General features: G+C 41.4%; 1 protein-coding gene across 5 annotated transcripts in view; it reads left to right on the top strand.

The window, feature by feature from the left end:
- Positions 1–23,847, top strand: part of MTUS1 (microtubule associated scaffold protein 1) — a 165,205-nt gene that overhangs the window by 59,590 nt on the left and 81,768 nt on the right. For all 5 annotated transcript variants that reach the window (XM_032413534.1, XM_032413535.1, XM_032413536.1 and 2 more), the window contains exon 3: positions 3,807–4,002. In XM_032413534.1, the coding sequence (XP_032269425.1) occupies positions 3,807–4,002 (196 nt within the window). The remainder of the gene's footprint in view (positions 1–3,806; positions 4,003–23,847) is intronic.

The following is a 23,847-nucleotide window of genomic DNA, read 5'->3' as shown; positions in this document are numbered from 1 at the left end:
TCAGCAGGGAATCTCCTTCTCCCTCTCCCTCTAGTCCTCCCCCTTGCTCGGTGCTTGATCTCTCTCTCTCTCTGTTTCTCTCTCTCTCTTGCTCACTCTCTCTCAAATAAATAAATCTTTAACAAAAAAATCATTCTTTATCACTACTTTTTGCCACTTTAATTACTGTGTGTCTTTGGTTTGGACCTCCTTGTATTGATGTTTTTTGTGGGGATCTCTGTGCCTTCTAGATCTGGATATCTCCTCCCCCAGATTAAGGAAGTTTTCACCTATTATTTCTTCAAATAAATTTTCTCCCTTCTTCTGAGATCCCTATATTGTGAACGTTATTACACTTGATGGAGTCCCTGAGTTCCCTAAGTCTCTTCTCACTTTACATAATTGTTTTTTCTCTCACTTACTCAGCTTGATTATTTTCCATGAACTCTGTCTTCCAGGTCATTAATTCATTCCTCTGCTTCCTCTAGCCTGCTATTTATTCCACAAGTGTATTTTTAATTGCAATTATTGTATTCTTCATCTCTGACACGTTCTTTTTTTCTCTGTGTTAAGGGCCTCACAAATGTCCTCCACTCTTGTCTCAAGTCCAGGGAATATCTTTGTGATCATTACTTTAAATTCTCTATCAGGCTTATTACTTATCTCTGTTTCGTTTAGGTCTCCTGCTATGATTTTGCCCTGTTCTTTCATTTGGGACATATCCCTCTGTTTCTTCATTTTGCTAGCTCTCTGGGTCTGTTTCTGTGTGTTGGGAAAGTCAGCTACGTCTGTTGCTCTTGGAAGCAGTGGGTAAGGCCCACACTTTAAATAACAAGGTCATGTTGGTCCGCTTCACAGGGATCTCTCAGCTGCCTCCAAGACCAAGCCTGCCTGGGTTGCTTCATAAAGTGCGTGCAGGTGGGGGCAGGGTGCTGCAAGCTGTTCCCTTGGGTGCCCTTCTGCTGGGATCGTGTAGCCTTTGTGGAGACTGGAAGGCCAGCCAGGGTAGCTCTGGGAAGTATGGAAAAGTGAGGTCTTGGTGCCATAAGCTGTAGGCACCATTCCTTCTCCACAGGGGACACTCAGCCACTGTGGAGAGTGGGGCTGGCTGTGGCCGCTCCATGAAGTGCATCTGCATAGGGGTGCAGTTTTAACAAGGTGCATGCAAGGGAGGTAGGAGATGCGGTCTCAGCAAGGTTGGGTGGGCTTCTGAAGGAAGGAAACCACAGCACCAGGACTGAGGTAGCCTAGCTGGAGGGGGCAGGGCATGATATAAACAAGTTTGGTAGTGAGTGCTGGCTGTTTCCTGAAGTTGGCTTTGTGATTATGCTGGGGGTGGGGGAGGGAAATGGTGCCCGCCAACTCCTTTGTTTCTGGAGAAGTCTCTCCGGGAACTCTGAGATTAGTAACTAACTTTCCCTCTTGTATACCCCAGGCATTTTTCAAAATGCTGCTTCTAAGCTGTATCTCCTCAGGCTGTTTGTTCTGCAGACTCGTTAAGGGTGAGGACTCAGCTTCCTATAGCCTGCCCTCCAGTCTCTCCTTGACTGCCTGCTGATTTTTAGCATTCTAGGCTTTAAGTCCTGCTGGTTATAAGAACTCACAAAATCAGCCCTTCTGATTTTCAAAGCCAAATGCTATGGAGATTAGTATGCAGGCTCCTTGGTGTGATAGTCTGTTTCTTGCTGTTCTCCTGTGTTTATAGCTCCCTCCCTCTGGTATCCAGAAGTTCTGTGTTTAGCTCTCCACCATGTCTCTGACCTTCCTACTCTCTTTAATGTGACCTCTTCCTCACATTTAGTTGTGGAGTTTGTTGTGCTAGTCTTCAGGTACTTTTCTCGGTTATTTGCACTGATGTGAGGGTTATCTAGTATATGTAGGATGACGTGAGTTTAGGGTCCTATTCTACCATCTTCCCTGGAAGTCTTGCCCTATTAAATTTTTAATTCACCTGGTAGATGAATGCAACTGTCGGTAGCATGGGGCTTTACATATCTGTGTTGGAAATTATCTACTTATGACTTATTAAAGAAGGGTACCAGTGGGGAATATGCAGCATAGATGTTAGGAGTGTGGACTTAGAGTTACCTATGCTTTCAGATGAGCTCCATCATTCACTGGGAGAATGACATCGGGCAAATAACCCAGTCTCTGTGAGACTCAGTTTTTCTTTATGTAAAGGCAGAATACAAATACTAGCTTACAGGGTTGGAATTTTTCCTTGAAAAAAGCTCAGGGTCTCGTTTCCTGTATGTAGAATGGGAACACTTATTGGCTGCCTATTGTGTACTGTATATGATGGTGATTGTAGGGATGCAGAAAGGAAAGATACCACCTCTGGTCAAACCTCATACCTGGTGTGGTGGGTAATATCAGAAGATAAACCAAAAGGGGATGTTAAATATTAAGTTGGGAGTATGTGTAAGCTACCGTGCTGCAGAAGGTGGGATGGCGTAGTGGCAGTGGGGAGGGTTGTCAAAGACAGCTTCTAGGAGAGCTATCACGTTAGCCACTAGCTGGAACTCCAAGGACAAGCGTGAATGGGAAGGGTATTCTGGGAAGAGGAAATAACCTCTACAGAGATGAAGAAACATGAGAAGATACTCTCACTTAGGGGACTCCAGGGTAGTGAGTATGATGGGAGCCAGGGGTGCAGAACTGTGAACATTAAGGAATAAGCTGAAGGAGATAGCAGGGGTTGCTAGATCCAAAAGGGCTGGGTGTGCCTTGTTAGGAGTTGACTTTATCTGGAAGACGGAGGGAAGCTGCCTAACCCAGTTTGGCCTTTAAGGAGATTACCTAAGCAATGGAATGGAATGTGAATTGGAGTGGAAGCTGGTGAGCCCAGAAATCCTGAGGATGTGGTTTCAGTAATCCAGGGAAGAAATGATGCAAGCTTGTGCTAAGGTCGATGCAAAAGGAAAAGAAGACTGTCAGGAGTTTAGGAAGTAAAAAAGGAAGCACCTAGAAATAGCTTTCATGGTTTATGTTGGGTGCCTGGGTATGTTGTGGTAAATATGGGAAGAGATAAGTTTTGAGATGGGTGGGTAAAACTAGTTTAAAGTTAGATACTACTTCATATTCTTCTGTAAAATGGGGTATGATAAAAGTAATAACTTCTAGGGTTATGAAGATCAAATGAGTGGAAACATGTATTTTGAACTTAAAGTATTATTCCGTAAGGGCCATATGTTGATGCGTAAAAACAATAATATGATTAATCTTGGCATTGCTAGGCAGAGGTGCCTGAAGAATGCTAAGTGGACAGGTAAAGAAAGAAGCTAAATACATGGGAAACGCAGGAGAGTGCTGGCTAGGACACGTCGACTGCAGATACAACAGGGTGTAGGTGGCGGTTGAAACAGTGGACGAGATCACCTGGGGAGAGCATATCGCAAGGAAAGACCAGGGTCAAGTTTAGGACCCTTGGGACAACTAGAATTGAGACAGGATCCAGAGGAGGAATAACCAGACAGATAGAAGGAAAACCAGGAATGTGCTCTGTTGGAGAAATCAAAGAAAGTTGGCATCATAAGCATCAGATGCCGTAGGACACGGGCTACAGAGAACAGATTGAAAGCTGTAGCTTGACTTCAGCTTGTGGCACTGGTCATCTTGGGAATAGTTCCACTGGTGGGCACAAGAGACGGATCATGATGGATTGAAGACTGAACTATGAAGAGGTTTAATTCCTTCATACTAAAAATGAAAATTAAATATCCATCTGGCATATCTGCTTAGACAAATTGTTGCATTGACATAGTGCCGCAAGGAAGTGGTATGAGGAAGGTATGATCGGGATTAAAATCTTAACTATTTTTTCACAGGGTTCTGCTTCAAAAACTGCAGACACATCAGGCAGGAATATATCCAAGCCTGACTCCTCCAATTTGAGGAAAACACCTGGTTCAAAAGCCAAAGCGGGGCCTTCTGTTTCCTGTTTGAGGAGGAATAGTGACAGTAGAAATCTCAATTCTGATCGGGCCTTATCTCCGCAGAGGATCAGGCGTGTGTCCAGTTCTGGTAAGAATAGAAGAAATCAGTTGTGCCTTATAGCAGTTTGTGAATTATTTGAATGTAAAATTAGGCCTGTCAGAAAGCAGAAAGACAGGTTTTGATTATAAAACTAACACATTTTGTCACTACAACATTTAGGTTCTTGTGGATCAGCATGTTACGTAGGGAAGGGAGAAAAAGTCATAGACACAGCTCTGATCTTTGAGTAACGTAAAGCCTAGTTAGAGAAATAGGTGCATAAAACAACTAAGTTATTAAGAAAAATCATAAACAGTTGGGTGCCTGTTATATACAAATTTCACAATTAGAAATTTTTTTAATAATAGTTAAGCGTTACATACAAGACTCATGGTGGGCCCTCACTGTGTGAAAAGAGATTAGTTTTTCCTTGAGTTTTACTGAAAGGTGTGTGGTAAGTTTTCAGGGATATAAGAGTGACTAAGAAGTTAAACTTTGCTAAGATGAACTTTTATTTACGTTGGTGTATATTTTAGAAGTAGTAGTTTCGAAGTCCTGTCAGGTTTATGAAATTTGAGCGCTTTAAGAGTAGCTATTAAGTGTCTTACTAAAAATTTGGCAGATGGACAGACTTCTCTGGGTTACAGATCAGAACAGGAAATGGAAAAGTCAGCCTGTTTCATAGAGACTAAGAAAAAACACTGCTAGCCATTCCAGTTGACTGAGAACACTCTGCAGGGAACACCCTTTATTTTAACAGGTACAACCTTGTGTGAATTAAAGGCATGCCTGATAGATTTAGAAGTAAGTTCTATAAAAATAGTGACTACTGTTGAATGGTCGGGGGGGCGGGGAATACCTCTAGAGTGATGTGTCAACACATGTGAGAACATTTAGCAGAAACTAACAAAACCAGGCAGATCCCAGAGGATCTCATTACTTCTCTACACCTTGATAGTTTCGGGTTTTATTTTCTAATTCTATTTTGAGGCCTCCTGCGTGAGAAACCTATAATGAGCAGAAGTGTTTGAAGGGTGATTTGTTTGGATTCAGGCCTAGCATTAAGATCCTGAGGCTCGGAGGAGCAAAACCAGGACGAGGTATGGGTGGGAGGAAGAGGGATGTAGCACATTCCACTCCCATCCCTGGAGGAGCTGAGTGGGAAGAAAGAATTCACTTGAAGTCTTCTTCATTGGGGAGAAAACCGGAAGAGGAACAATGATCCTGATTTTAGATATTGCCACAGTTAGTGAGTTGAGGCATACGTGAGATCAAAGCTTTGGTTCTTAGTGTTGATGGCAGGGTAAGGGGAACGGTGGTTGCCAGATGATGGGGAACTCCCTTCCTGTTTGGATGTCGGAGCGCCTGTGGCTTGGTGGAGCTGTGGAGCTGTGGCCACTAGCATGGTGGCCTCTAGGTGAGAGGCTCTGTATTCTAGTAATGCCCTGGCGCCAGGGAGCTACGCAAGCGAGGTGTTTCCCTACCCTGGGCCTCACCCTTGCGTTGTGAAATGTGAGGGTTTGAGAATGTCAGGACCTGTCAACTTTTACACTCCTTATCTTTCTACGGGCACTCTGGGGGCTCGCCTAACTTCCTGAGCAGTGGCTGCTCCTAGTAAGATTCTCTGGACCACAGGATGCTCAAAACCCAGAAAACCGGAAGTGCGCGTACTCTCCGGAGATTAGGCCGGTCCCCAGGACATGCAGTAGTCCCCGGCCCTCCGGGGTTCTGCTTTCAACGATTTCAGTTAGCCGTAGTCAGTCATGGTGCAGAGGCAGGTGATCCTCCTGATGTTTTGTTACAAAATCAGTAGTAGCCTAACACTAAATCATAATGCCTAGGTCATTCACCTCAATCCATCTCCTCGTGCATTTTATCACCTCACATTATCACAGGAAGAAGGGTGAAGATATTTTGAGACAGACCATGTTCACATAACTTTTATTGTAGTATATTGCTGTAATTGTTTTATTGTTAGTTGTTGATCTCTTTCTGTGCCTCATTTATAAATTAAACTTGTTCATAGGTGATGTATGTGTAGGAAAAAAGCAGTACACACATAGGGCTTGGTCCTGTCTGTGGTTTCAGGCATCCACTGGAGGTCTTGAAACGTGTCCCCTGTGGTTGGGAGGATAGGGGGCGGGGGTGCAACTTTATCCTCAAAAATGGAAATTTTTTTATGTAGTTGATCAGTTCCACCAAAGAGTTAAGCATTTTTAAAGTCCCCTTTCCGTATACTACAGAATATCCTGCCTTAAGAGAAAAGTAGGCCTGTTTACTCTTAATGAAAAGCCAAGCACATTTATTTAGCTTTTATTAACCTGTATAAAGAAACTTGATAACTAAGTTATGTATTCAGAGTTTTCAATCTGAGTTATAAAAACTAAGTTTTCTTTTACCTGGTGGTTTTCTGTATAGAAATGGGAAAAAAAATTAATGTAACCAGAAACTTCATGGATTCACATTTGAGTTTTTATTTGAACTGTTGGAAGACTAACTTGATTATGCTGTATTTAAAAAAAAAACAAAAACAAAAAACAGCAACTAGCTTGTTTGGATGCTCACAATAAATTGAGAGGTGTTTGTTGTGGGGGACAGGAAATTTAATCACCACAGAGTTAAAAGTAGAGCATAAGATCAAGGAGCAAAAACAATGTGCCTTTAGATCACTGAGAGTGTGTTGCCATAGTACAGTACAATGAGGTGTTTGTGCGTTAGAAAATTGAAACCAAATGGACATCCTCTGTACTCTGTATACAAAGTTACTCTCCTGAAAGGTAAGCAGCTGGAATGTTCCAGCCGACTGGGGTTTTCAATAAATCCTTTCAGAGAACTAAGTAAAAACCCAGATCTGGACTTGAAATAGCCATTTTCTTGAAGCTTTAACCTGAGTATGAGAAAGAATTGTGATTAAACCCATTTTACTTGTCAAAATCTGGAAATGATAATGTACAGCATGATGACCATAGCCCATGCTACTGTGTGATCTGTATGAAAGTTAAGAGAGCAAATCCTCACAATCCTCATCACAAGGAAAAAAAATTTTTTTTGCTCTTTATTGTGTCTGTATGAGATGGATGCTAATTAAACTTACTGAGGTCACCACTGCACGGTCTATGCAAGTCAAGCCATTATGCTGTACTCCTTAAACTTACACAGTGGTATGTGCCAACTAGATCTCAATAAAACTGGAAAAATAATTTCAAAAAAACAGGAAATTTGTATGAAATCAGATTATTACTGATGACAACAAGGCAGATTCAAAGTATCTTTGTTTAGAGTATATGTGTGTTTTAACCACTCCAATTAAATAAGATGAGATTGTGAGGAGAAGTAGGATAATAATAATTATAATGCCAATGATAGCAGCTAAACTTACAAAATACTTACCAAGTTTTAGGCTCTGTCTTAATCATTTCATTGAGTGCATTTAATCCTCACAGTAGTTTTGTGAGGCTTATCTTCATTTTACAGAGGAAAACATCACACAGAAATTAAATAATTTGTCAAGGGTACGCAGCTAGCAAGTGGCAGAGGTAGGATTCAAACCAGGCGATAGGGCTCTGGAGCCCATTCTCTTAGTCTTCACATTATCAGTCTAAAGAAATACTCTTGGGGCACCTGGGTGGCTCATTCGGTTAAGTGTCTGCCTTCGGCTCAGGTCATGATTTCGGGGTCCTGGGATCGAGCCCTGCGTCAGGCTCCCTGCTGAGCATGGAGTCTGCTGCTCCCTCTCCCTCTCTCTCTGCTCCTCCCCTCTGCCTGTGTGTGCGCTCGTGCTCTCTCTCTCTCTCTCAAATAAATAAAATCTTTAAAAAAAAAAAAAAACTTTTAGTATGACCATGAGTTTTGAAAAATTAAACTTCTCACACTCAACTGAATGGTTTAGAAATTGGCATTTCTCTTCTCAGCCCCTTGGCTTACAGCTCGCTGTCAGTTTACCATAATTTAAAAGATGCTACATGGTTATTGCAAATTAATGCTGCTGAGTAAGTCACTGAATAGTTAAATACTTCATGATTCATTCAGTCATCTTCAGACCTATCAGCCACCCTCTTCTGAAGGCAATACCAGTTCTTATCAGGCTTTAGATTATGAATGTGTGTTTTCCTTCATACAGAGCTGTAATTGCCCTTCCAGTGACCAGCCTGAGCAAGGTAGGATTACAGAAGTAGGACAGAATACACTCCCCGCCCTGTGGATCATGTAACCTACCTGGGGAGGGCGAGAGCTTGTTTATGACGCAACCACAGAGCAGCACAAAAAGGGTGTATAAAGGGTGTGGAAAGGCCCCTAAGTGCTTTAGGACTCTGGGGAAAAAGAAGAACGTTCAGGGGTTGGTCTGATTATACCAGAGTCTGAAGAAAGACCTCATGAAAGAAATAGTCTTTAGTTTTTCTGGAGAAAGAAAAATAACATTTCAAGAGGATAAACCTTTGCTTTAATTCAGTTTATTGTGGGTTAATAAAATAAATGCCTCTCAAACCAGGAGTACATCCCAAACTTGTAATGACTTGCCTAGCATTATAGGTTTCTGAGCTTTCTTGCTAAGTTGTTTTTTCCATAGTTGTTTTTTGTAAGCTAATTTTGTCTATTTCATGTTAAAGGGAATTTAAAATCATTTCGATTCACTTTTATATCACTTCAGTCTTTTCTAGGTGAGAGTTTGAGAGAAATAGCTAGCAAAATTATGAGAAGGATACTCGCTATACATTCTTAAAAACTAGAAATCATCCCCTAGTAACTTATTCTAAAAGCTAACTTTAACGTGTTGGTTTTGATGCTTCTATATTTGCATGTAATTAAAACGCTTTTTAAAGAAGGTATCTCAAGTTTTCTTGGCATAAAAATAATAGCCATAGTAATGTTTTTGAGCACCAGTGATGTCATGCTCTGTTCTAAGTTTTCTAAATCCCTAATTTCATTTACTTTCACAACTCATGAAGTATAGACAGGTATACTCCTCCCACTTCTGCAGATGAGGAATTTGAAGTTTTAAAACCTTAAGTAACTCGCACAAAGTGACACAGTTCATAATTTGTGGAGACAGGAAACAGAACAAGCAGTCTCTGTGCTCTTAGCCTCCATAAATACACCCAGGAGTCCGACACACTGACTTCCTCACCTAACAAGTGTCTGGTGAGTACCTGCCTGTGCTGGGAATGAAGACAGGCACAAGACAGATACATTCTTGCCCTTGGCGGAGCTTAAATTCTAGTCCGGCACCTCAGAAAATTAAGTAAATGCTGAGAATGTAAGATGATAAATGCTGAGAAAGGCAGTGAAGGGAGTTCGATCTTAATATCAGGTGGTTGAGAAAGGCCTTGCTGAGCAGGTGACAAATGAGCCGGTGCCTGAAGGCTCAGAAGGAGGGAGACATTAAGACATCAGATGACAGGCCTTCCCGGGGGCAGAGCTTACGGCAAGTGCAAAGATGGAGGTGAGGCAGCACGGAGCGGGGGTTGGGGGGTGTGCTTGAGGGACAGGACGCTGCCCAGCGTGTGCGGTGGGAGGCCAGCGAGCAGGGATGAGGCCAACCAAGTGGGGTCTCACAGCCACCTAGGAGACAAGGGTCTTCTGTTTTATTCCTTCCTGACATGATCACTGCATTCTCAATCATTTTACAGGCATTCCACTCAGTTCTTCTCACTTGGCAAGTAATTCTGGAGAAGATTATTTTCTAGAATGTCCCATGCATGAGGCATCATGGGTCACTAGCACTTTTCTCTTACTTTATGAATTCAAGAAAAGTTTTGAGAGCCTGCTATGCGCCGGGCACTCCACGAGATTCGGAGAATACAAACATGATGAAATAATAGGCCCTTGTCATGATCTCACTCGCTGGAGGCTGAGCTGGAAAGGGGTGTTGAAGCACATCATTTGAATGCAAACTCTTCATTTTTAAAACTGCAGCTGACCTGTCCTGGCCTCTGTGATATTTTGCACTTATTATGCTGTACTCTGATTATTTTTGTACATGTCTGTCTCCTGAATTGTGAGGTCCATAAGGAGACTCCAGGTCTTGGTTATTTTTATATTTTTCGGTGCTCAGCACAGTGTACCTATTACACAACAGGTGTTTAAAAATGTTGTCTGGCCTGATTTGAATGGAGACTTCTGTGAAGTACTGTGTGTCCACAGAGAAGGGAACACCCCTGACTGGGCCTAAGGGCAGACTGGAGAATAGCTATGACATTTGAACTGGCCTTGGAATGTGCCTGTAGAAGTTTGCCAGACATGGAAAGTTGCTGGCATTCCCAAGGGTGCAAGTGGAGAGTTATGAGAGGGTATGGTGCGTGTGGAAACACCGACGGCAGGTCGGCATGCCTTGAACAGACCGAGTGTTGGGGTAAGTGATGGATGAGCCCCAGGTATGGTTGAGGTTGATCAGTTCTCTCGCAGTCAGTCAAGACACAAACTTATAAGAGTTGTACCAGTGTGTGGGAAGAGGAAGCAGAGTGAAAATATTAAAAATGTTTCGGAGGAAGAGGGTCTGGTCAGCTTCTGTTGGTGGCGAACAGTCCCATGTCTCCTCAGTTTGCTTGTTGGGCGGCCATGAAGTGAGACAGAGAAATAGAGTAGTGAGCAGAGGTTCTCAGGAGGAGACGGATGGGTGTTGTTGGGGGCATGTTGAATTTGAAGAGACCGAGAAGCCCCTCAAAGGGTGTGTGGATGTTTGAGGTTTAAGACCATCAACATGTGTAGAGAGCAAGGAAGCCTGTAGGAGAAGAGCTGATAAAGGTCAAAGCTGCAGGGATGGCTGCCGGTCAGCTCCTGGATGCATCGGAATGCATCCAGGGCACAGGCGAGGAAGTCTGAGAAATAGAGGGGATGCAGTAGTGTGTCCGTATGGACCCACTCGGAGATGAGAGAGGGAATTTTGAGAGTCAAGTGTCAGAGTAGCGGCTGTGCATAATGGACTGGATAGCTTCTTCCTTTGTATTTGCCAGCTCACTTTGCTGAGGTTTGGTGATGTCTTTGAAGGGAGTTGGTGCAAAATCTGTTCACTTGTGTATTTTTGTAACCTTAGAGAAGGAAATAAACCTAAGATGACCAGTTTTGAGTCTCAGTGACCGCATTGTTCAAAGTAGCTCTGCTGATGAACCTTGGCTTCTAAAGAGCCAGGATGCTCACCATGTGCCTTTTCCCCACCGTGGGTAGGAGCCCTGTGAGTGCGAGGTGAGCTCCTTCACCACCAGATAAATAAACCTGTTGACAACCTATGAAGACCCTTGTTCATCTTTGTATGGCAGCTGGGGAAAGGATGCAACTCTTCCACATCTTGAGTTTATTATACCTTTAGTTGTGGGACACGTGTTCCCAGGGCCATGACTGTGGAAGTTGATTTTGTTTCGCACACGAAGCAGGAGACGTTTTGTGAACACACTTGGAGAGGCAGGTATGGACAGTATCACATGAACACTGGGCTTCTGTGCAATTCAAGTCCTTGTGAGAACGTTGCTTTGTGGGATGTTCTTGCTTCTCTGTCAGATTACCACCCTCTTAATACTTGCTGTTTTTGTTGTGACTCACCTGTACTACCATGACTTGATTTTCGCATTTACTCTTGAGTTTAAGCAAATGGTGCTGGTTATGCGGAGTTGTTTCTTGTGCCCTATGAATACGACCTCGTCTTGGCTAACTCAAGAACGTGGACTCTCAAGGTCACATTTGGCAGTACATAAATGTAGAGGGTTACTGAAATTCTGTGTTCTGGAAGATAATTGATTCACTTGACATTTTAGGAGTGTATACTGTGCAAGTCGTAGTCAGACCCAGAGGAATTATGGGATGAGTAAGACATGGTGCTTGCCCTCAGCTATTACCAGTCAACTAGGAGAGGTGATGAGTTCATCCCTCATCACGTGTCCTTAGGATATTTTAAGGGAAAGAAAAAAAAAAAGCTGTAGGATTTCAGAAGAAGGTAAGATTACCAATACCAAAGTTTACGGAAACTCTTTTTTGCTAGAATAGAGGTAATTCTATAATATGATTGAGGTACACCTTTACAAATGTAGGTACCAGTCTTGGTTTAGTGTTGATGCTTTCTGCTATTTAATTTTTGCCATCAGGATCCTAGAACTACAACTAAGAAGACTACATCTGGATCGAGGTAATTTTTAGGACCTAGCTGATATACTAGGAAGTAGAAATGAAGGGACAGTTGGGGTTCAGAGTATGGAATGTAGAGATTGAAGACTGAGTCAGTAAAGGTAATTGGAAATACAGAGGAGGGTGGTTGGGCAATTAGGACACAATCCATTGATGTTCTGGTAGCCAACAGGCAGAAGAAGTCCAGACAGAGCCCAGGTGTCTGAGTGTCAGGAAAGGAAAGGGAGAAACATGGTCTCAGGCAAGGTAAACCTTATTTTACCCCTCCTGGATCTTGAAATTAACCAGTTAATTTGGATAGCTCATCAGGTTTCTGTGGCCCCCTTCCCAGTAGGCTATTTTTAAAAATTTATTTATTTTTGAGAGAGTGTGTGCACACGAGTGTGGGGAAGCGTGGGGGAGAGGCAAGGGGTGGAGAGAGAATCTCAAGCAGACTCCCCACTGAGTGTGGAATCCCACATGGAGCTTGATCCCACGACCCTGAGATCCTGACCTGAGCCTAAACCAATAGTAGGACAACTAACTGACTGAGCCACCCAGGTGCCTCCCTCCCCCAGTAGGCTATTTTGAAAGTATAACCCTTTCAGTGAAAAGTGGAAAAGAAAAAAAAAATCCCCCTTAATCTCATCAATGCCAAATAGTTTTTGATGTCACAATTAATAATTATTCAGTGCCTTTTCTTTTTCCATTTTCTCATGTATGTGTGCTTAAATATATTTAATGGAGGCAAACAGTTCCTACTGTTTCAGAAACCCACAGCTAACAGACAATCACTTAATGAGTTGATTGAATTTTCTTTTTCATTTAAAAGGTGTGGTTCCTACTTTCCTGGATTCTTACCTTCTTATTCTTTAATAACATGATTTTAAACGACCTTGTAATATTTCATCATCGAAATGTGCTGCCATATATTTCTTCAGACTTCTTTGAACATTAGGTTTTTTTTTTTTTTTTAAAGATTGATTTATTTTAGAGAGCGAGAGAGCAAGCACGAGTGGGAAGGGCAGAGGGAGAGGGAGAGAGCATCTCAAGCTGACTCCATGCTGAGCACGGAGCCTGATAAAGGGCTCAATCTCACCACCCTGAGATCGCGACCTGAGCCGAAACCAAGAGTCAGACTTAACTGACTGCGCCACCCAGGCGCCCCTTTGTTTTGCTTTTATAGTGTGTGAAACAATTCTACACTGAAGAACTTTGTACATGAGTATAAGAGCTGGTCAGATAAATCCTTTGGATACATTCCTTTCGATGGAATCAGAGGGTGTGAGCATTTTTAAGACTTGATACATGTTGCCAAATTGCCCTTCAGAAACAGCCTACAGTCAGTGCTACTACTCTGAGTATGTAAGAGTGTTTCCCAACACCCTTGCCAGTATTTTGACATTGCTAACACTCTTTCCAAATATTTACTGTTGCAGAAAGTGCAAAAACGGTATCTTATTTTAATTGGCATATGCTTGGCACTCAGATCTTTATTGAATAAGTGTAGATTCAGGGATCAAAGTGCTGAGGTACAGAAGTGAATACAAGATTAAAACATGCCCTCCTTGAAGTTACATTCTGGTGGGAGAGACAGGTAATATATAGGATGCTTGATAATCTAACGTACTAAAGAGGGGGGACATACTAATGCAGAGAAGGAGAATATGAAATGTTGGGGGTTGTTTTTGTAAGAAAGAGAGAAATTTTGGTTAGTGTGACCAAGGAAAGGTGGCTTTTGAGTAAAGGCTGGAGGGCATCAGTCATGGGAGTATCTGGAGGAAAACCGTGCCAGTCAGAGTGGAGAGCAAGTGGAAAGACCCTGCGGTGGAGCTTTACTGATGTGCTCTAGGAAAGCAAGGAATGGGGTGAGGAAAAGTTGAAAGAGACGGTGAGGTTTGACAGGTAGCAGAGAACCAGATCATGTACCGTCTTGAAAATCCTAAGGATTTTGGCTTTTAACTAAAGTAACTTAAATTTTGATGAGTTGTTCTGATACCTGTGTAGAGAATACATTGAATGGGGGTGAGGGCTGGTTCAGGGAGACCAGTGAGGAAGCATTGTTACAGTCATGGCGGGAGATTGTGGCTTCTTGGGCCAGCGTTGTGGCAGTGTGAACGGTAGTCAGATTCTAGATAGGCGTGTTGAAAGTGAAGCTGACAGGATTTGCTTAGATGAAGTGAGAGCAAAAGAGCGGAGTCAGAGATGACTCTACACACTTTGGGTGTGAACAATGGAAGGATAATGTTGCCATCCACTGAGATGGGGATGGATGGTGGTGGCACAGATGTTAGGATATGGATATCAGGAACTAAGCTGTAGAGATATTAAGTTGAGATGAATAATTTGTAAGTGAAGATGTTGAGTAGAAAGTAGGATACAAAAGTCTAGAGTGCACAGAAGTTTGGTCTATGAATATAAATTGGGGATTTATCAATATTTAGATGGTATTTAAAGCCACTAGACTGGATAAAACCACCAAGAGAGTGTGCAGAAGAGAACAGGTCAAGGGCACCACTGGGGAACTCCCTAGAGTATTCCAAAATACCTCTGGGGTACTCCTAAATTTTAAAGGGCTAGGGAGATGAGGAGGAATCACAGGGGAGACCAAGAAGAAACAGCCAGGAGGGTAGGAGGGAAGTCAGTCAAGAGCATTGTTCTGGAAGCCAAGTAAAGAAGACCTTTCAGAGGAATCAACTGCATCAGATGCGGAGAGAGGAGAACATGGTAGTTAAGAACGCCATTTGGTTTAAACCAAAGGTTGTGTGTTTATCAGGAAGTCTAGAGGTGGTTGGTCTAGGTTTGGTGATTCAGTAAGGTCATCTTTCTGTCTTTCCACTCTTCTTGACTCACCATGTTGTTTTGTCAGTGACTTTTCAGTTAAAATGTCACTAAGAGATCCAAGTGCCAGTTCCTCCTGCTACTGTGTAAAAGGCTGAAGGTGAAGGACAGCATGCTAGAGTCAAGGCTTTCTCCTGGCATGCGTGTCTACCTTTATCAGGGAGGAAACCTCCTGTTCAGCACCTTACCCCCTAGCACTCGTGTCTTTAAGTCTTACTGGCACAGACCAAGTTGCATGGTCACTACAACTTGAAGAAAGACTGGGCATGCAAGCATTAGGCTTTTTCAATCTTTCTGTAGTGTGTTAGCAATGGAAATGGGGATTAGGGCTGACAGTTGGGGAGCCAGGAAAGATGCTAGACACAATAAGGTTAAACATTTAAAAAAATTTTATTGATTATTTTTATTTACTGTTTTGTTAAGTGCTTTTGCCCCCTTACGTTTTGAGCCATACAACTCTTTGTTGATTTGATATTGTTCATTGTCCTTTGTCTTGGGTTTCATTATTTGCCTTTTTGTATATGGTGATTTTTAAAAATTTTTCCAGTTTTTATATTTTCAAATACATGTTTTCCTTTAATTTTCCTATGTTTTTATGCTGGACAAGACCTTCTCTACTGAAAGAGACTGATCTATATTTAGTTATTATGGTTAATTTGTCTGGTTTTGTTCTAAACCCTTTATAATCCAATTTTATTTGTGGTGTGTGTGTGTGTGTGTGTATGGTAGGACTCCTGGCGAATTTTTAGGTAACTTAAGATGTGCCAGATACGGGGCGCCTGGGTGGCTCAGATGGTTAAGCGTCTGCCTTCGGCTCAGGTCATGATCCCAGGGTCCTGGGATCGAGCCCCGCATCAGGCTCCCTGCTCCTTGGGAGCCTGCTTCTCCCTCTGCCTTTGCCTCTCTCTCTCTCTCTCTCTCTGACTCTCATGAATAAATTTAAAAAAAAAAAAAAGATGTGCCAGATACTATTCTAAGCATGTTAAAAATGAACACTTACTTAACCATTAAAAGAAGGTATAAAATAAGTATCCCTGTAAGCACACCCATTGTTTCATATGAAAAATACAGGCACCGAGAGGCTAAGTAACCTGCTCAACAGCCAGTGTGTGCTGGAGCTGGGTTTATTTATTTATTTATTTTTAAAGATTTTATTTATTTGACAGAGAGAGACAGCAAGAGGGGGGAACACAAGCAGGGGGAGCAGGAGACAGAGAAGCAGGCTTCCCGCGGAACAGGGAGCCCAATGCGGGGCTCGATCCCAGGACCCTGGGATCATGACCTGAGCCAAAGGCAGACGCCTAACGACTGAGCCACCCGGACGCCCCTGGAGCTGCGTTTAAAACCTAAGCAGTCTGGCTCTGGATTGTCCACTTTTAATCACTACATCATACATACTGCTTCTCAAATTTTATTTTTTTTAATTCAGTTATTTTAATACAACAAATAAATGTCTTATCTGAAAAAAATTTCCCTTATCCTATTCTAAATTTTTATATTTCTGGGTTTTATACATCAGTTCATTAATCTGTCCATATAGTTTTATGCCAATAATAGACTATTTTTATTTTATAATATCCTATAGTAACTAATAGCACAACTTCCTTCTTATTGAACTTTTTTTATTGTGATAAATATGTTATATAAAATTTACCATTTTAACCATTTTTTAAGCGTGTGGTTCAGTGGTATAAAATAGATTCCTTTTGTTGTACAAGAGTCACCATCATCCCATCTCCAGGACTTTTTATCTTCCCCAACTGAAACTCTTGATCCATTAAGCACTAACTCCCCACTCTCCATCCCCCCAGCCCCCGGCAACCACCATTCTACTGTCTGTCTCTGAATTTGACTACTCTAGGTACCTCACGTAAGAAGAATCATGCAATATTTGTCCTTTTGTGAGTGGCTTATGGAATGTCTTCAAGTTTCGTCCATGGTGCAGCATGTGTCAGAATTTCCTTCCTTCTTAGGATGGAATAATATTTCATAGTATGTATGCACCACATATTGTATATCCATTCATCTGTCAATGGACACCTTGGGTTGCTTCTACCTTTTGGTTATTATGAATAGCATTATGGCATAGGTGTACAAATACCATATGGACATGGGTGTACACAGATCCTCCTTTCATTTATTTTGGGTATATACCCAGAAGTGGAATTAGTAGATTGTATGCTAGTCTCTTTTTATTTTTTGGGGTGGGGTGGGGCACGGCCATACCATTTTCCGGAGTAACTGCACCATTTTACTTTCTACCAGCAATGCACGGGGTTCCAAGTTGTTCACATCCTAGCCAACACTTGTTATTTTCTGTTTTGTTTCTATAATAGCCATTCTAATGGGGGTGATGTGGTATCTTACTGTAGTGTCAATCTGCATTTCCCTAATGACTAATGATGTTGAACATCTTTTCATGTGCTGTTGGCCATTATGTATTTTCTTTGGAGAAAGGTCTATTCAAGTACTTTGCCCATTTTTTTTTTTTAATCAGAGTTTTCTGTTCTTCAGCTGTAGTCATCTCATGTTTATGTTCCTGAATTTTTGGCTATTCTTAGTTACTCTAAACTAATTTAAATTGTTTTTTAAAAGTTCTCCCAAATCCCACTTTAAAATAATCACATGTGGATTTAGATGGGAATACCATTCAATTAATATATTAATTCAGGGAAGAATTAACATGTATACTACTTATTCAAATCCTTTATGTTCCTCACTTAAAATTTTTTTCCATAATATCAGCACTTTTTGATTTATAGAAATAGTGTATGCATGTCCATGTCTCCATGTGCAACTACTTTTTATTGCTAAAGTAAAGGATCCTTTTTCTGTTTTTCCTGCTACATCGAAAAGCTGTTGATTGTTTTACAGTATTGATTTTGTAAGCAGCTTATCAGGTTTATTTACATAGTTTTTAGATAATAACGCTATATGTTGAAGCTAAATTTTCTAACATCTACATTAGTATTAATGAGAAAAGTTGGTCCTTTTGGGTTAAGTAAAAATGAACCTGCAGCCACAGTTTGGAGTATAATTTATTTCTCCCATAACTTACCATTAATTTTTTTTATCCCTTTGGGTAGACTTATGTTAGCTTTATAATAATTCCCAGCTACTGTAGATAATTAACGTAAAGGTCACCTTCTCTATAGAGTTGTGCTACAAGAACCCAAGTTATAATTATAGCTGTAACATACTCTCATGTATTTTAACTATGTCAGATTGGCATTTTCTCTTCCTGACTAGTTAAGGGCCCTGCCTTACTGATGCTTATTATATTTTATAAAACATAATAATTTATATTTTGAGCTGTATAAATGAATGTGCAATGTCTGTATTCCAGACTGGCCTCAGTAGTTGTTTTCTTGTCCAGTGAAAATCCTCGCAGCCTCTAGCGCTGGCAAGTGCACTAGCCTCCTAAGCTCTTCTCCGATTTCAAACTTGCTTGCGAACTCTACCCTGCTGGTCGCTCGCTGGTCACTTATGCACACTGCCACCCCTTGATCAAATCCGGGGGGGCCAATGCCAAGAAAGCTGCAGTCCCCCGCCTTCTCCATCTTCCCACGACACCCCCTCCCCCCGCAGCAGTTAAGGGCTGATGTTCTTAGCCTGGCATTTCATGCCACCCTGAACGGTGAACTAGCTACCTCTCCAGCCTCATCTTTTTCTTCCCCATGATGCCTGCACACCTAGTAAAGCCACACAAACCACAGTCCTATTAAAAACTTTTAATGAGATACTACGTATTCTCTAGTATTCATAATTATTACTGAAAACATTTGGCAGCGGTTTCTGTAGTAGAATGTCAGGTGTTTCTAGCACCCTATACATTTGTGCTTTGTGATTACCTTACTTTGCAGTTACCTTACTATGGAGGCAAGTAAATACTTGTGTAGCATAACCCCTCCCGGGAATCCATTGTCTAGATTTTTATTAAGATGATCTGTGTCTCCTAATAAAGGTAAAATAGTAGTTAAGGTTTTATGGCGGTGGGGGGGAGCTTTTTTGTCCTTTTGGCTAAGATCAAGTGTTGTTGTTTTGTGGGTTTTTTTGGTCAACTCCTTGGAACTTCTTCAGAACACTTTAATTTCATCAAATTTAAAGAATAGCAGCTCGTTTTGTTCAATGTGGAATAATCTCATGAAAAACATGTTATAGCTGAATTTATCCTGGTCTGGTTGAGAGTTCAGAGAGAAGAACTAGCTTTGACGAGTTGATGTTTCTGTGGCCTGGGAAACTGCTCTCATTACTTTGAAGGCGTTTTGCGAGCTTGTGGGACTTACTTGCTTTCCCAGCCTTTCCTTGAGGAACAGGGGAGGCCAGGCCGGAGCTGAGAGAGATCACTACATACCTGTGAATGCCCTGGGAGCTTTCTCCTGGCCAATGAATCCTTTAACATAAGTGTCAGAACAAAGGAGTATCATTCAGGAGTTCATTCTTCAGCTTTAATTTCCAGTCCTAGGAACACACCATTATGGTCTCATGAAGAACTTTCTAGTAGCAAAGGGACTGTTTTCATCATAACCATATAAAAGCATCAGTTAAGCCATTGATTTCTGTGTTGTTGTTTTTCTTAGTAAAATTAAAAGGATTGAAGAATACCTAATGTTTACAGAGGCACGGGAATAAAAATGATTAGAATCTATTTAATTGTTGATCCACTTTATCCTTTCTTGGTTTCTTTATCTGTTTTGAACATCTTTCTTAGTTTCTTTATCTGTTTTGAACATCTTTATCTGATTAAATATTTGACTCCAGTGACTTTAATAGTATCTATTAGTGTTTTGATGTTTTATGTTAGCTTTTGTGATAAAATATGCTTATTATAAAAAAATTCACATGGAGTAATAAGCATATAAAGGGGAAAAAGCATATGAAGGGTGAAGGGAAAATTGCCCATTTCTGCCTTTTTCCCTCATTGTTCCTTTATGTCCCACTGTGCTACATTTCATAACAACCTCATAAAATTCTGGCATATCTTGTAGAATTTTTCAGTATATAGGTAAGTATGAGCTTAAAAAAAGAGGATAATATTAATATATTTTTTCCACATAATACATCATTTTACTAGATTTTTAGTTTTACAAGGCATTCCTTAATGATGTTCTGTAACGTAAAGTACATTTAATTGGATTTTCCAAGGTGGGTATCCGAGTACATTGCTTGTTGATGAAGCCATACTTCAAACTCAGTAGACTCTCTGTGTGTTACTATCTAAGGCTAAGTGCAAATGCTATTCCTTCCATGTTCTCCCTAGACAAAAGATGGTAATAATTACAGGGTCAAAACAAATCTGTTGTCTCTGTAAGATTCTGCTAACAGCATAAGCTTAAAATAAACCACCACTGAGGCCAGTAATGCATCTGCAGGTAGATCTTAAATCTTGATGGTTTATGTCTGGGATAGGTTACGTGCTGTGAAGCGAATGGGTAAATACTACCCCTCAGAACTGTAAGAGCAGTCCTATAAGGATTTCCTTATTTAAGAATTTGGTTCTCAGGTTACTCAGTCTTTCAGCCCAATATTGCCATGTCTTACTTTTCATATTGGTTATGATGTATATGGTTTACTGCTTCTTTATATGAAGTCCAATTATGGGTACTTGAGGTCAACTTTGCTCTTCAGTTAAACATGAGGACTGTTGGTGGAACAGTGGAACACCTTGGTTGTATCTCCACTGTGTTTACCATTGCACTAGGTGAGCCCCCTTCTAAAAGGAGGAGCTCAGGTGGCCTCCAGCCTGATGCTGCTTTCCTTCACCTGATGCTTCTGTTCTGCAGCCCAGTAGAGGGAACTCTGGGCTGGTGGTAGCTTGCCTGACTTCCCGGCATCACTGTTATTGCTTAGGTGTGTGACCCGAGGAAGCCATTTAATCACCCAAGTAGCTCTCTCATCTGTGAGCTGGGAATAGTAATGGCAGTGCTGAGTTTCAAAGGAGTTAATTCTGTGGTGAAGGAGGCTTTGTTCAGTACCCTCAATGCCCAGGAGTCAGACTGATGGTCAAATGGGGAGGACTTTTGCTAGGAACTACAAGTTGCCATTTTGTGGAGGGGGGGGTGGGGCTGGGTGGGAGGGACAGTGAGCCTTGTGAATGGGGTAGGGCAGGTCATGGCAATCACAGATAAGCTGGCGGGGTGACCTTGCTTCTGGTGTCTGGCTGTATGTTGGAATCAGAGAGGGTGCAGGTCTGTAGTAATTCTGAGGTACACTGAGAAATGTCTGTAAACCCACGATGCTGTCAGAAACAATGCTATGAAACATCCCTTTCTGAAAAACAAGTTGAGTTTCCAAACTTGTTTAGCCTTGACTGTACTGTGGCTGTAGCCCAGAAATATTCATCTGTTACTTGCTCAACCTTGCTCATTGTTTCCGAGGATGAGGACTCATTATGTTTTTTTCTGTCAAGGGGCCATAATTTAGTAACTGTATATTCTAAAAGATCAGTTTTTCTGTACCTCCAAAAGCAAGTAAAACTGGTGGCTAAATGTAAGTTTAAAAGGAGACATTTTTCTTTATAGTCCTTATAATAATTAGCAAGTAATAGATATTCAAATATTTGTCTCCTTTTATCTAGTTAATAGACTGTTTGAAGAGTCCCTTAATATTAACAAAGGACAAATAAGCTTGTAAAAATTAAGTGTTTAATGCTTCAGTGAAGATGAGAGAAGGCATTATCAAAATTTATTTACTCCTGGCCTTTGAAAAAAAAATTTAATAGCTATTACTATCATCTGTATAATTCTACATCTATTTTTTTTCCAACTTGATTGAGATCTAATTTGACATTTAAAGTGTACATTGTGGTGATTTGATGTAAATTATAGAATGATTTTAGTTATGGAGTTAATTAACATATCCCTCACCTCACATATTCTCTTTTTTTTGAGGACATTTAAGTTCAACTCGTAGCAAATTCCCGTGATCTAATAGTCTTATCAACTATAGTCACCATTTTACATTAGTTCCCCAGACCTTATTCTTCTCACAGCTGAAAGTTTGTCCCCTTCCACCAACCTCTCCCCATTTCCCACACTTTCCTCTTGGCCTTACGATAAAAATTCATTCCGCAAATATTTATTAAATCTCACTCCATGCTAGACACTTGGCTAGGGCGTGAGGGACAGAATGGAATCAGGTCCTCTTCCTGTTCTCAGGGACCTTAGAGAGTAGTCCGAGAGCCCTACTGAAACAGATGCTGTCCTGGAAGCAGGTGTGGGTGTGGTGAAGGGGGCGTGGCCCATGGCACACACGGGAGGGTGCCCTGGCAGGAGCGAAGAAGTTCTGATTCTCAACAGTGCTTCTCATGCTTACGTGTATTCGAATCACCAGGAGATTTTGTTAAAATGGAGGTTGTGATTCAGTAGATCTGGGGTAGGGGCTACAAATGAGTGCCAAGGATTTGAAAGAACGGTCAGCTTTGTATTCACCAGGCAAGATAGGGGACTAGATGGAAAAAAGGCTAGTTCATTCACAAAGATGGACATAAGCAGAAGAATAGAGTAAAAAGGCCTGGAAAACTAAAAGTAAGGGGTGTGTGTTTGTAGGGATGAGAGCATGGCAAAGCATCATGGGGGAGAGGTTGATCGGAATCAGTCCTAGGACTGCCATTTACACCTTTAAAATTAAATATTAAGGGGATTAAAAATAAGATCATCCTATAGATAATGGGGAATCACAAATTTTAGACTGGGTCATGACCTTTTTTTTTTTTTTCATGTTCAGGGGATCAACATGATGGACTTGGAAAGGGTGGAAGGACAGCACTTTAGGAGTCTAATACAGTTGTTGAGGCAAAATATAAGGGGGTGAAGAGGATTTGTAGGATTTGGATTGAGCGGAAGAAGATGTCTTTGAAAAGAAGCGATGTGCCTCATGAATTAGAATAGTACTTCCGGGTGTCAGAGAGGAAACTACGTTCATGGGAGCAGAGCACACAGCAGTGTAAAAGAACAGCGTGTGAAAATAAGCAACGGGAAACCTCACTAAAATGAGATTGGAAGGTTGGGCAGGGGGAGCTCTCCTGCCCTACAACCACTCTGTCTGGAGCAGGACCAACAAAAAGACTAACTTGCAAGCAGATACTACTTGATTATCCCAGCAGGCGGAAGGAAGGCTTCCTCCTCCCCGCCCCCCCACAGCAACCCAGCCAATCAGACACCGTCACAACTCAGCCAATGAAAAGCCACTATACTTCCAGCTCGCAGTTTACTCCAGGGGACTTTTTATTTGTAACAGCCTTCCCGATTTCCCGCTGCCCTCGCCTGTTCCCGAATAAACTCGTCTTTTGCGAATAAACATAACCGGAAGTTTGAGTTTTACAGTTAATAAGTACAAAGATAAAGCTGGAAATAGGTAGAACTTTAATGTGGGTGATTTTAAATACCAGGTCTGAGGAGCTTAACCTCGTTTTTCTCTATTAAGATGAAAATTTTATGAGCAAAATCACTGAACTCCTGCAAAGCAATGAGCCTCACTTCCCAGAAATATTACTTCACTCACTTACAGGGCCATTAGGAATATAGGACACCATCGTTTTCGTGTGAGTTCTTTTTTCAGCTCTTCATATTTTTCAGTGGTGTAATACCCTTAGTATTGAGAGTCTTCATGTTAGATTATATGGGGATGTGGGGACAATTCCAATGTTTTGAGGCTGGGAAAAAGGAAAAATGGATTTATAATTAGCATAAGGGAGGAGGGTTTCGAAGTGTCGAAATTGAAACATTCAGCAAAGAATTTAAAATGTGAGTGGCATTGGTATTCAGAAAGAGGATAAGTCTGCAAGTGAGAATTTGGGATTCATCCAAATGGGTAAAGGTTAGAGTAAAATAAATGAAGAAGATTCTGCAAGAGAGAAGTGTATGAAGAAAGTTGTAAGGATTGAACTTGGGAAATGCCCATAATCAGGTAGCAGGTGTGAGCATCAGGACTGTGTGATTTCAAATGTGCCAGAGATTATGA

This window comes from Phoca vitulina, unplaced genomic scaffold, assembly GCF_004348235.1.
Source record: "Phoca vitulina isolate PV1807 unplaced genomic scaffold, GSC_HSeal_1.0 scaffold15, whole genome shotgun sequence".
In the NCBI taxonomy this organism is placed as follows: domain Eukaryota; kingdom Metazoa; phylum Chordata; class Mammalia; order Carnivora; family Phocidae; genus Phoca; species Phoca vitulina.
The sequence above is the reverse complement of the archived record's forward strand: the minus strand, read 5'-3'. Positions and strand labels throughout refer to the sequence as shown.